The 12,910-nt window shown below is 48.3% G+C and overlaps 1 protein-coding gene across 2 annotated transcripts; it reads left to right on the forward strand.

Moving 5' to 3' along the window:
- Positions 1–1,413: 1,413 nt before the first annotated feature.
- CD2 (CD2 molecule) lies at positions 1,414–12,477 on the forward strand. 2 transcript variants are annotated; one of them, XM_060007030.1, is made up of 6 exons: positions 1,414–1,507; positions 1,646–1,951; positions 5,976–6,209; positions 10,630–10,733; positions 10,909–11,031; positions 12,112–12,265. In XM_060007030.1, exons 1-6 carry the CDS (start codon positions 1,447–1,449, stop codon positions 12,127–12,129), a joined length of 846 nt encoding a protein of 281 aa, XP_059863013.1. In that variant the 5' UTR covers positions 1,414–1,446; the 3' UTR covers positions 12,130–12,265. The 2 variants fall into 2 exon arrangements, with proteins under 2 accessions (XP_059863013.1, XP_059863008.1); XM_060007025.1 differs by lacking the exon at positions 10,630–10,733 and having other exon boundaries at positions 12,112–12,477.
- Positions 12,478–12,910: the final 433 nt, after the last annotated feature.

The following is a 12,910-nucleotide window of genomic DNA, read 5'->3' on the forward strand; positions in this document are numbered from 1 at the left end:
CAACTGCGTTCTATTTTTGTGGATTATGTGAATTAGGGATTTGCCACACAATCGTGAGGTAAATATCCTATTCAGGCTTCCTTTTGCCCAGTGGTTGAGACCCATTGTTTTGACTTACTTTCATTTCCTGGGCAACTTTCTGAGACAGGACATCCACAGTTGCACCTAAAGTTGAAACAGAAAACAAGCACAATTTTTAAGATTTTTGCTCACTCTATCCTAAAGAATCATAAGGCTAGAATTTTACACTGGAAATCTGTAACTGGGTGCTCCTCTCTCTATAGCTGGGTCTCTCTGTGCCTCTTTTTCTGGTTGTGTCCATCAGTGCATCTCTGTTTCTCTCCCTGTCTCACACGTTTCTCTCCTCTGTCTTTCTCCTGTCCTCTAGCACTTCTCTTTTTTCTCCTTATCTCTTCCTTTCCTTAACCATCTACAGTGTTAACCATCTTAAATGTTTCTTGGATGATTTGTTCTGATTGTTTAATAGCATTTCATAGTCTCAATGCATTTTTGTTTGTTTTGGAACAATTTTTTATTTACCTATCTGTGAATTTCAATATAGCTATAAAATGTATGCTAAACATAAGATATGGGGATTTCAAGCACTTACAGCTGAGACTCAATTTGTATTTGTTTCTTTTTATCACATAAACAGTCTTAGAACATTTAAAATGCCTTTTGAGGGGCTTCCCTGGTGGCGCAGTGGTTGGGGGTCCGCCTGCTGATGCAGGGGACACGGGTTCGCGCCCCGGTCCGGGAGGATCCCACGTGCCGTGGAGCGGCTGGGCCCGTGGGCCATGGCCGCTGGGCCTGCGCGTCCGGAGCCTGTGCTCCGCGGCGGGAGAGGCCACAGCAGTGAGAGGCTCGCGTACCGGGAAAAATAAAAAATAAAAAAAAAAAAAAAAAATGCCTTTTGAGAAAGAGAAAAAATCCACTTTCATAATTGTTTAGTATGTATACATTTTCCAGTATTTGTAATCATGGAATAAATGATTGTATTCTGCTAGCTATTCGCTTACAAACATTTACCTATATTTCTATGTGGTCCTGTTAGGGACATTACAGCAGAACAGATAGAAGATGGGCCGTATGGTTGAATTTGGCTCCTTGTTAACTAAAGGGGGATCCTGTGTGATTTATTTAGCCTCTTAGTTCCTTTTCTCTTCGACGGGAATAATAAAACCCACTCAAGGTTGTTGTGAGGATTAAAATGTTATAAGAAGACACACACTCATAAATACACCTGCTTTGGCAAAGGAGCACATCAGCCAGGTTTTGTATGTGTGTGCGCGCGCGCATGTGTGTGTGTCTGTTTTCTATGTCACTGTAAAGAAGCAAAAAGGAGAGGCACGTGGTTAAGCTCTCATGGGGTGGATTCCACTGGTGTTATTTCAGTTCCTTTTTAAAGAAGAGCTCAGAATCACAAGAAGGAAACTAACGCCAAAGATGAGCCTCACATGTAAAATCTTAACCAGCTTCCTTCTGATTTTCACTGTTTCCACCAAAGGTAAGTTGGTGCGTGGGTCTCCACTGTCACCATTAGAAGCTTCTTTGGCAACCCTGAAGTGAGTGCAAGCGTCAGAGAGGTCACAGCCCAGCTTTCCTCGGCAGTGAGCTACCTCAGTAACTTTCTTGCTTTTTGTAGGTGAGGTCTCTGAAAATACTGAAGTCATCTGGGGTTGCCTGGATCATGACATCAACCTGGACATTCCTGGTTTTCAAATGAATGATAGGGTAGCAGATACACGATGGGACAAAAACAAAATCAAGATTGCACAATTAAAACAACACAAGCCACCTTACCAGATAACGGACACGTATGTGATGTTAAAAAATGGAACTCTGAAAATTAAAGCTCTGAAGAGAAATGATAGCGACGTCTACACAGTATCTGTATATGATTTGAATGGAAAAAACATATTGGAGAAAGCATTTGATTTGAAGGTTCAAGGTAAGTCTCTGTCCCCTAAATTCCTCCATCTCAGTATGGGCGCTATTTAGCAAGTTGAGGAATAGCATTTATGAAATGTCCCCAGCCCTGACCTTGGCCTTGGGGGGGCCCTAAAGGAAATCGAATGCATCCCTCCTACCTCGGTGCAGACTCCAGTCCTGTGAGAGAGATGGAATCCACAGCTAATAGACCCTCAAGTCTACATACCTCAAACTCTCTCTTCAGAGGCTGTGGGGATGCAGGGTTGAGTGAAGGATCCGGATTAAGATCCTGCGTTAATCACGAAGAGGGGAACAGGTGGGCAGAAGAAAACGGTGGCCGTTCCAGGTGGATGCTGAAGGGCAAGCTAGGTACGAGACTGGGAAGGGGAGGCTGACTGGAGGGCAGTGGGTCTTCCATCCAGAGAGACAATTTCAAGCCAGGATGTCCTGAAGGAGTAATTGTAAGGCAGAAAAGGGCTGGAAATGGTGAATTTAAGGATGAACAGCCCTTGTTTCTAATCAGCTCAACATCGGCATGATCAAAGGTGGAAGATGATTGTTGCTGATATCTGTAGAAAATACACAAGGTGTGGCTTTGTATGTCTCTGCGTGTACTGGGAGGGTAGTAGTAGCTATTGAAGATGGAAGCTTGAAGCCTAGCTAGGAAGCTGCTGCTTTACTCCAAGTGAAGTAGGGAAGGGCTGGTGGGTGACACTCAATTCAGGTTTCACATTGGAATCAGCTGAGGTGCTATTAAAGTTACCAGTGCTGAGTCCCATCCCAGACCAATTTAATCAGCGTTTCTTGGTGCAGGGCCTGGGCATCGTAGGTGCTAAACTCCCCAGGTGATTTTAATGAGCAGCCAAAGCTGATAACTAGTGGCCTAGACTAAAGGGTGCCTATAAAATGCCTAAAGAACGATGACGTCGGGCGTCATGTGTGGAGAAAGGATGAGCAAAGTGGCTTGAGTTTGGGAGACAGGGAAGAGAAAGTACAATAGAATGGAAGTGAAAATGAAGTCATAAGTCCAGGGGTCACTTGGCTGGGTGTGGATAAAAGTGAGAAGAGGAAGCTGTACTTAGCTTGGAGAGGAAGACAGGAACCCCAGCGTGAGCACAGCCAGAGATTCAGTGAGCAAATAAGCATTTCCGTGCTTTGCACAGGAAACGCTGCCATAGGACGGGCCCCCTCCTCCTACCTAGAGTCACCATCCAGCCCTGTTCTTGAGCGCTCGGAACTGGTAGCAGCCCCCCTCCAACAGTCACAGACATTGTCAGCTCCTCTGCAAATGACAACTTTCCATACCTGGACCTGCACCAGGACGGAGAGTACATTCCAGAAATGGGGCGAGACAGAATGGAGCCAGAAGGGACTTCTGCTTGTGGGCTCTGGGAACCACAGATGTCGTGACTCCGCCAGCATGGGCTTGAGCGTCCTGTTTTGAACTTGAGCTTCACATTCATGTTTCCTTTGGTACTGCAGTGGTAGTAATGGTTACCAGTGAGATGTCACGTGCTTTGCTACAGGATCTTATTTAAGGTTCCCACCAATCCTGAGAGGTAGCTGTTATTATCCCCTTACTATCTATAAGGAAACGGAAGTGGCTTGACAGGAGCAAAGTCACGATCCAAACCCAAGGCTAGTTTTAGCAAGAATGGTGACATTCCCCCACCCAACCCCCAAACAGCTTTATTGTGGTATAATTCACATACTATAAAATTCAGCCATGATTCCATGGCTTGTAGTATATTTACAGAGTTGTACAACCATGACCACAATCAATTTTAGAATGCTTTCATGACCTCAAAAATAAACCTTCACTCCTTTGCCAAAAGACACAGATCTTTCCATGACACAGCAGCCATCTCATTGTGTTTGTGTGTGTGTGTGTGTGTGTGTGAATGTCACACAGCGTGTCAATTTGTGGGTCCAGGCACCATTTCCTGCCACATGACCCTGGACAAATTCTCTGTCTGCTCTGAGTCTGATTTTCATAATAATAACTATCGGCTATTCCGTGGGACAAGGCTTCAGGGAGACAACTAAGCATAGGTGCCTTGGGCACCTGGAACACTATACCTGACTCCTCAGTGCTCGTGCTCTCCCCATCTCTTAGTTCCTCCATGCTTCTCAGTCTCCAACCTTGGTACCCACAGCTCCTTAAGGAGGGGGCTGCTGCTGCCAGCTGAGGAACCAGTGGAAGGCCCCTCAAAAGCAGATGTTAGTGGAGAAGGAGTTTGTCCTAGCAACCTGGAATCAAAGAGCCTCATCTGTGAGACGTGCCCCACAGGATCCAACCATGCCTCTTGTAGGAAAGTATCTTACAGAGAGGATGTATGTAAAGATATGACTTCGAGTGGCTCCTCATCTCTGGGTGGTTCATATCAGTGAAATACTGGAAAGGATCTTAAAGTCCCCAGCAGTTAGGAACTTATTAATTAAATCAAGAATAGATCATTTAAAAAGATGATGAAAGTGTATATTTATTGGTGTTCCTAAAAGGATTTCATAATAGATCATTAAAGGAAAACAAGCAGACTAAAAAAATCTATGATCCAGTTTTAGTTTCTAGAACACTATTTATATGTGGTATGCATGGCATAGAAAACATTTGTTAAAGGGATGCAGCGAAACATTAATAATTATTGACTCTGGGTAGTAGAATTGCAAGTGGTTTTTAATCTTCTTGAAACTTTTTTGGTATTTTATCCATTTTTGCAGTGATGTGATTTACTGTTATAAATAAAAAAAGAGTATTTCCATTTTGAAAACACAAGCAAACTCCTTGACTCAACCCCTAGGGTATGCACTGACCCTGTCTTCTTGTATATGGTGATGTTTTTCCATCCTCTTCATTCTGGGTCACACCGAATCCCGGGATGGGAAAAAGAAAACCCTTAATTTCTGCCTGCCTATATTTTGGGACGGAAATGAAATTTGGTGAGAAAGTTCATGGGGAAGATATTATTGTCTGGGAGGGAGGAAATCAGAAAAAAAAAAAAAAAAGCTATCCATCTGCATAAAGAATGGAAGGATGCTGAGAGAGGAAAGTGGCAAGTCTGAGGAAAGAGAGGGAAGGATGAGAAAAAGGGCAGAAGTTGGTCACACGGCTCGCAAGTGGTGGAGTAGGATTTGGACCCGGCCCAACTGACACCAAGGCCAGGGCTTTTTCTTTCATGACGCAGCCTTCGAATGTTATCATGTCAGGAAAGGAGAGGCAGGGCGTGTATGATTACGATTACAACAACTACCACCAGTATTGTCAGTACCTGTCAGTGTGCCAGGGCTTTGTCACATGTCATCCCTGCTGTGATAGGTGGGGAATGTCTTTCTTATCCTTCTCTTGTGGATGAGGTCCAGTGAGGTCCAGTGGTGAGGTCCAGCAGCTCTGGGACGCCGAAGGCGTTCTCTCCCTCCAGACCTTGAACTGCACACCTGACCCCCTGCTCCCAGGACCTGCTGCTTCATTTGTGACCAAGGCCCCAGGCTACACATGTACCAGTCCTCCAGGGACAAGTTCCCAGCTGCTCTTAAAGCATTGCCCCCACCCCGCTATCCCTCACAGGCTCCTGAGCATATGGGGAGCGGGGTGTGGTAAACCTCTTACCCGTACTACTGAACTTGGATTTGGAAGGGTGAGCTCCTCTCCTGATTTGCCATTTATTAGTGGGTGCCCTTGGACTGTCCATTTAACCTCTCAGAGCCTTGGGTGCTTCATCTGTAAACAAGAAGAAAAACATGTGCCTCTCTGTTGGGATGAAAGGATATCCTATATGTGAAAACATTTTAAGGTCTAAAACAGCACATAAGCCTGTGATATGATGTATCTTTTACTGATATAATGTATCTGTAAATATCAGAAATAAATTTGTTGTGAATGTGCTGTATAAATAAAATGAAATAGAAATGATTTTTGAAAATTGCTAGGGGTCCTTGAAATTTTTTCTGGTCCCAAACTAACTCAATTTCCCCTCTATAAATAGGTACGTCTTTTACAATCAGTAAATGGCCTAATATGAATTGAATCTTTCTTTTCTTTCCAGAGATGGTCTCAAAACCTGTAATTTCCTGGAGTTGTACCAACAGAACCCTGATCTGCGAGGTAGCAAAAGGAAGTGACCCTCAATTAAAACTGTTTATAAATGAGACCCGTATCAAAGAAAGTCATCAGAAGGTCATCACATACAAGTTGAAGAGCAAACGGACTGAATCATTCAACTGCGTGGCGAGTAACAATGTCGGTGCCCAAACGAGCACGGTGACCATCAGCTGTTCAGGTGCGTGGTGGGCACTGGTCAGACACCCCAAGTTCACTTCACAAACACGGCCTTTGAGGCCCACAGCAGAGGACCGCTCCAGGGCCTGGGTGCTTGGGCTAGGAGGCATGCTCGGCTCAGGGTGAGGACTGAAAACATATCCCCTTTTCCCCGGAAATCTTCAAGGGAAGTCCTAGAGGAGAGAGGAGGTAGTGCTCTATGGTTGCCCATCTTGGGAATCTTCTCAGAGAGCATGGTATAACCTCAGGCAATGAAAAAGATTCTCTGCTAGGAGGAAGAATTGCCGAGTTGAAGAGATAAAAGGAGCTGTGACGGTGATCTCACACAGACCGCCACTTCCCAGAGAGGCAAGCTGACTGGCCCACGATCCCTCAGCTAGTCAGTGACCATGATTGTGGCTCCTAGGGCAATAATGGAGAAGGGAGCAAAAAAGATTCCTTTCTGGAGGGGAGATGGCTGGCACCTCCTATCAGGGGCAGGTGCAGAAGGGCTGTAGAAACCCGGGGAGTTAGAGGCTTGGGGGGAAGAAGAGCTCGAGGCCAGGGAGGACCATGAACACAGGTGGGCAATGCTCTCACTGCCTCAGAGCAGACAGCCCAGCACCAGAAAGTTCTGAAACTTCAAGAGTCTAAGCTCTTCCCTGGACCACCAGCCTCATGTGACCCCTAGAAGTAATTTTTTTTAATAAATTTATTTATTTTTGGCTGTGTTGGGTCTTCGCTGCTGTGTGTGGGCTTTCTCTAGTTGCGGCGAGCAGGGGCTACTCTTTGTTGTGGTGCGTGGGCTTCTCACTGCGGTGGCTTCTCTTGTTGTGGAACCTGGGTTCTAGGTGCGAGGGCTTCAGCAGTTGTGGCTCGTGGGCTCTACAGCACAGGCTCAGTAGTTGTGGTGCATGGGCCCAGTTGCTCCGCGGCACGTGGGATCTTCCCGGACTGGGGCACGAACACGTGTCCCCTGCATCGGCAGGCGGACTCTCAACCATTGCACCACCAGGGAAGCCCTAGAAGTAATTTTTGAAAGGTGGCCTGCTCTGGGAGCCAGGAGTCTTGGCTTCTAGTTTGGGTCTGTCCAAATATATAGGGACGACCTGGACAGAGTTCCTTCCCCTTTCCGGGCTTCAGCCTCCTGGTCCACAAAGAAGATGAGCCCTGTGATCCCCAAGAGTCTACTCATCTGCTACTCTGGGATTATGTCTCCACTGCTGTCTAGTCAACCCCCCGACAGGAAACTGAGCACAAAAGATAGTTATTTGGCCAGAGGCCCTGAGTTTCTATAGTGAGTATGGCTGGCCAGTGACCCTAGGAAGCAGCCCTGAGCTGGTGTGAAATCAGAAGTGAGACATTTTAATATACATTTTGAATTAGTTATCAGTTGCTGCATAACAAACAACCCCACATTTAGTGGCTTAAAACACAAGCAGTTATTATCTCACAGTTTCTGTGGGACATGAATCTGGGAGTGACTTAACTGGATGTTTCTGGCTCAGAGTCTTTCATGAAGCTGTAATCAAGACACAGGCAGGGGCCTTTCCTGGTGGTGCAGTGGTTGAGCGTCCGCCTGCCAATGCAGGGGACACGGGTTCGTGCCCCCATCCTCGAGGATCCCACGTGCCGCGGAGCGGCTGGGCCCGTGAGCCATGGCCGCTGAGCCTGCGCGTCCGGAGCCTGTGCTCCGCAACAGGAGAGGCCACAACAGTGAGAGGCCCGCGTACCGCAAAAAAAAAAAAAAAAAAAAAAAAAAAAAGACACAGGCAGGGGCTGCAGTCATGTCAGTCAGGTGCAAGCACTACTGGGGGAGCGTCCATGTCCAAGTTCACTCACGGGGGCGGCATTGGGCTGCCTTACAATATGGCAGCTACTTCCCCCAGAGCAACCTTTTTTTTTTTTTGCGGTACGCGGGCTTCTCACTGTTGTGGCCTCTCCCGCTGCGGAGCACACGCTCCGAACGCGCAGGCCCAGCGGCCATGGCTCACGGGCCCAGCCGCTCCGCGGCACGTGGGATCTTCGCGGACCGGGGCACGAACCCGTGTCCCCTGCATCGGCAGGCAGACTCTCAACCACTGCGCCACCAGGGAAGCCCAAGCCGTGGACTTTTTGTACTTGATCTCAGGAGTGATAGATGGTGCATCACTGCTGCGGTATTCTATTCATTAGGAGCCTGTCAGTAAGTCCAGCCCACATTTAATCAGAAAGGGTCTCACACCAGCGGGAATACCAGGAGGCAGGGCTCAGCGGGGACCATGCTAGAGTCTGCCAGTCACACGCTCAGACCAGCGTCCCTTCACCTCCTGTGAGGTCTATGTCTGCCCACCAGCCGTCCCTCCGTGCCCCCCATCACTAAGGCACAGTGAGTGAAGTCGCCCCTCCTCGACTTCACAAGCTCTTAATCCCCTTTTAGGAGGCTCTTGATTAGAGCTGCCAGATTTAGCAAATAAAAAGAGACAGTATAAATGTGCTCCAAGTGTTGCGTGGGACATACTTATACTAAAAACTATTCGTTGTTTATTTCAAATTTAACTGGGCATCCGGTGTTTTATCTGGCAGCCCTACTCCACGCTTATTTTAACTAGATCCCACCAGTATAAAAATGTGTGTGCATGAGGGATGGAGCGAGGGAAGAAGGGCTTTGGGGGACGATGAGGTTGGAAGACCGGAGCATTCCTGTCCCTTACTCTGTGGTACAGAGTGGGAGCCAGTCTGGGAAGGGGCCACTAGAGAGATGGGAGGAATACCTAGGGGGAGACTGGGGAGGACAGGGCTGCTCTTGAAAACCCTAAAATGGACCTGGATGTTTCATCCTAAAAGGCCAAGGCAGAGTGGAGCAATGACAAGATTAACCACTTGGCTCAGAAAAGATGAGCATGTACTTAAAACCGAAATAGTAGGAGGAAGGAGCAGGTTTGGACACACAAGAAGGACTCCACCACATAAACTCGTGGGCACATTATCTCCAAGAGGGAGTGCAGGAAGGAGTGTGTCTGGATTTAGTGACTGTGAGGACATAGCTTTCAATGACAGAGCCACAGCTGCCTCTGAGACACACTGGAGCATTCCCCGCAGAAAGCCCCCAGAGGCTGTGCTGGACGAATCTGTGAACAGACTGTGTAAGGCGCTCCAACATTCCCAAGTGTGCCCAGATAGGGGCGTGCTTGCCCTGCCTGAGGACTCTGAGAAGACAAGCTAGTGGCTGCATGGTTTAGTCCCTGCTCCCCAACTGGTCCTAGGCCCATGCCCCCCGGCACCCAGGTCAGACCCTGGGAAGTCCTTGGCTCAGCCCAAGGTGGACTCCAATAGCCCTGGCCCTTCCTCCAAGCAGGCAGGGCCTAAAGGACCCCCCAACTTTCCCGGTCCAGTTTCACAGCAGGTTAGGATTATGCCTGCTTTTCCAACGGAAGCCGCTTCATCCGCAGAGCATAGAGAGGCTGTGTAACTGGCAGGCAAAGAGTGGGTCAGAGGGAGACTTAGGAAAGAAAGCAAGGATTAACAACCCACCGCAGTCTGGAAACCTATTTAGTTTCGTTTCTGAGCCTCTGACTTGCTCCTGGGGCCCATCCTGGGCTTCATGAACAACAGTATCTTCCCAGGAATGTTTGGCTAGAGAAGGGTTTCCTTGTGATGTTGGGCAGAACTCCATTTGTTCTCCAGATGTACGAGTCCCCTGAACCCTGGCCCCAGCTGCTGCCTCTGTGACTGCTGTTGACTCACAAAAGGGCAGATGGCCCAGCATCCCTCCCGGGAAATAGCTCCCAGAAGCACCGGTGCACGGAACTGTAGTCAGAGCAGACCCTGATCTTTGTGTGTAGTTTTACAGTTTACAAAGCACTTTCACATCCATTATCTGATTGACTTCCAGCAGCCACCTGTGATATAAGTTCCTTATCTCCATTTTTTAAAGACAGGAACAGGCTCAGAGAGGTGGAGTAACTTGCCAAATGTCACACAGCTCTTGCCTAGAAAAGCCTGCTCTCAAACCCATTTCTCTTAACACAGTCGTTGTTATCCTCATTGCATGACAGCAGCTGAAGATCTGTGAGCTGAAGATCAAGTCCACTGCTGCTGCTAACTCACCGTGTGTCTGAGTTTCTCTCACAGGCCAGGGAAAATCTGGGACGGGGTGCTGCCTCTGAGGTCAGAGAACTGGGTTGGACACGTGAAACATGTATCCTGTCTTTAGAAACTTTCTGGTCAAGAGGGTGAGAAAAAATCATGATGTGGGAGGGCAGCCGGAGATGAAGCTGGAAAAACAGTGCAGAAACATGGAGACGAGGGGCTGCTTAAAGGAACCACTCAGGAATGGATACTGTGTGGCCTCAGGCAACTCATCCTCCCTCTCTGGGCCTTGTCTGTGAAACTAGAGATCACCCTAGATTTTCTCTAAACTCTTTCTCAGATCTAAACTTCTGTGACATTCTCCTTGATAGGGGACAGTGCTTGGTACGTGAAGAATCAGGCATTTGTGGTTCAGGAGAGCAGTTCTCCAAGGAACGTTCTGAGAGGGCTTATTCTGGACCCTGCACCCGCTCAGGTATTGACCCAGTTCACAGCCTCCATGAGCTTGGCTTCCCTGAGGTTGAAAAGTCCCACCAAGCTCTTTTATCTGAAAGAGAGGAGGCAGGAGTCCTCGAGTCCTTGGCCAGAACAACGAAATGGCCCCTCTTCCCAGGACGCTCCCATCCATCCCACGTCTGTTCCTCTTGCAGAGAAAGGTCTGGATATCTATCTCATCATCGGCATTTGCGGAGGAGGCACCGTCTTCCTTGTCTTCGTGGCACTACTCGTTTTCTACATTAGCAAGAGGAAAAAACAGAGGAGTAGGAGAAATGGTAAGCTCCCTCTCTTCTGTCCCACCACAGGCCTGGGTGAAATCCCCGTGGAAACAACTCATGGGTCTGGCACTTAGAGTCTGGAAAGAAAATAATGGAGATGGGTAGTTTCAGAATGTCAGGGCTGTAACCGGCAGTTACAGTTTGTTCCATTTTGTGGTTAGCTTGAGTTTTGAAAAACAAATTCTCAGTGATAACCATGTGGGAGCTTTGAGAAGCTCCATCCAGGCTGGCCTCATTGGAATCCACCACCTGAGGCTGACCGGGTATAAAGCTGTGTGGACATATGTTGAATGAGCCACATATATCTATGTGGGTAGAAAGATAAGCTTCGAAACACAATTTCTGTGAAGAAACACCTTGTTTTCTCCTGAGGGTGTGGCCAAGGTGGGTTCAAGACCAAGCTCCTAGGAATACAGGTAAAATTTCAGGACATCAGGGACTCACTGGTTCTAAAACTGGATGTTTATATCCCCTTTCCAATTCACTGTTCCAAGGGGAGGGGTTAGGGCTGTGAGTGTTTCTTCCTTGAATCAGGCCAGTCTGACAACTCACCTAGAATGAAAAAGTTATGCTCATAAGCGAGGAGCTGGTTCAGGGAACGTCCAGGCCACTCAAAGCAGTGTGGGTGAATGACAGCAGAACTGGGGGGAAGGCAGATCTAACTGAGAGACCCATCCAAAGGCAGGGAGTGACTAATGTCCTCTCTGACTACTCAGATCCTATTACAAGGGCCGTAACCCTGAGGTGCTCTAGGGCATGATCCCTGGGATGACTCAGAGGCAGGGCTGGGGTCTGAGTGCCCTCTCTGCTCCCTGGAGACCCAGGCACAAAACCATCCCCCACTGGTCTCTAAAGCCCTGGGCTCTCCCTCTATTTTCCTGGTGGGCATTTCTGTCTCCCCTACCCCCCCAAGGCCTGGAATCTCTAGAGGGTAGAGGTGGCTTCTGCTTCCTCATCGTATCCCCCAGGGCAGCTAGCGTGACATCTTGTACACAGGAGGGGCACTCAATAAATAGTTATATTGATCTTGATTGTATCTTGCCAAGAAAAACTCTTCCGAGGTTTTTATTGTTGCAGATGAAGAGATGGAGATAAGAGGGAAGAGACTGACCCCTGAGGAAAGGGGCTGGAAGCCCCACCAAATTCCAGGCTCAACTCCTCAAGATCCAGCCATGTCCCAAACGCCTCCAATACCTGGTCATCGTCCCCAAGCACCCGCTCATCGTCCCAGGCCTCCTGGCCCCCGTGTCCAGCACCAGCAGAAGAAGAGGCCTCCTCCTACCCCGGGCAAACAAGTTCACCTGCAAAAAGGCCCTCCCCTCCCCAAGCCTCGAGTTCAAACGAAACCTCCCTGTGAGGTCGAAGAAAACTCGTAACTGTCTCCTGACGCAGCTGTCCTCTTCCTCTAATTAAAAGAGATTAAAAACCGTCCTTTCCCATAAAAGGCGCTGTGGAATTTCTCCACTCCAGGTGTGCATGCCCACACTTCCATCAAGTGTGCTCTACAAGCAGACCATGATCTCCTCCCCAGCCCAGGAGCCACAGCCATGTCTGTACCTTCCAACTCAGCCATGTGGTCTGACGTCTGGAGTCTCTGGCCTCCTCACAGATCTCCACCTCAGCAGGAAGGGAAAAACAATAAAAGTGCACACATTAGGATGATGGGTGATGGAGCGCAGAATCCTAGAGCTCTCGTACCCTCCCTGTCAGAGCACGTGCCGGTGTCAGATGTCAAGCAGTCGCTGTGGCCATGTCTCGCTACAAGCAGCTTCCTGCTTGAGAGACCCTTGGTTTTCTTAGGGTGGACACTTGCTTACCATATCGCGAGTACAAGTGAAACAAATGCCTTGAATTTGACCCCAGCATCTACTCGCTG

This window comes from Delphinus delphis, chromosome 1 (genome assembly GCF_949987515.2).
Source record: "Delphinus delphis chromosome 1, mDelDel1.2, whole genome shotgun sequence".
Taxonomy (NCBI): domain Eukaryota; kingdom Metazoa; phylum Chordata; class Mammalia; order Artiodactyla; family Delphinidae; genus Delphinus; species Delphinus delphis.

Bases quoted from the DNA above. Each gene is read 5' to 3' on its own strand.
- CD2 (XM_060007025.1), top strand. From the start codon at position 1,447: ATGAGCCTCACATGTAAAATCTTAACCAGCTTCCTTCTGATTTTCACT. The intron at 1,508-1,645 runs GTAAGTTGGTGC...TGCTTTTTGTAG, and splicing joins TTTCACTGTTTCCACCAAAG to GTGAGGTCTCTGAAAATACT. The intron at 11,032-12,111 runs GTAAGCTCCCTC...TTATTGTTGCAG, and splicing joins ACAGAGGAGTAGGAGAAATG to ATGAAGAGATGGAGATAAGA.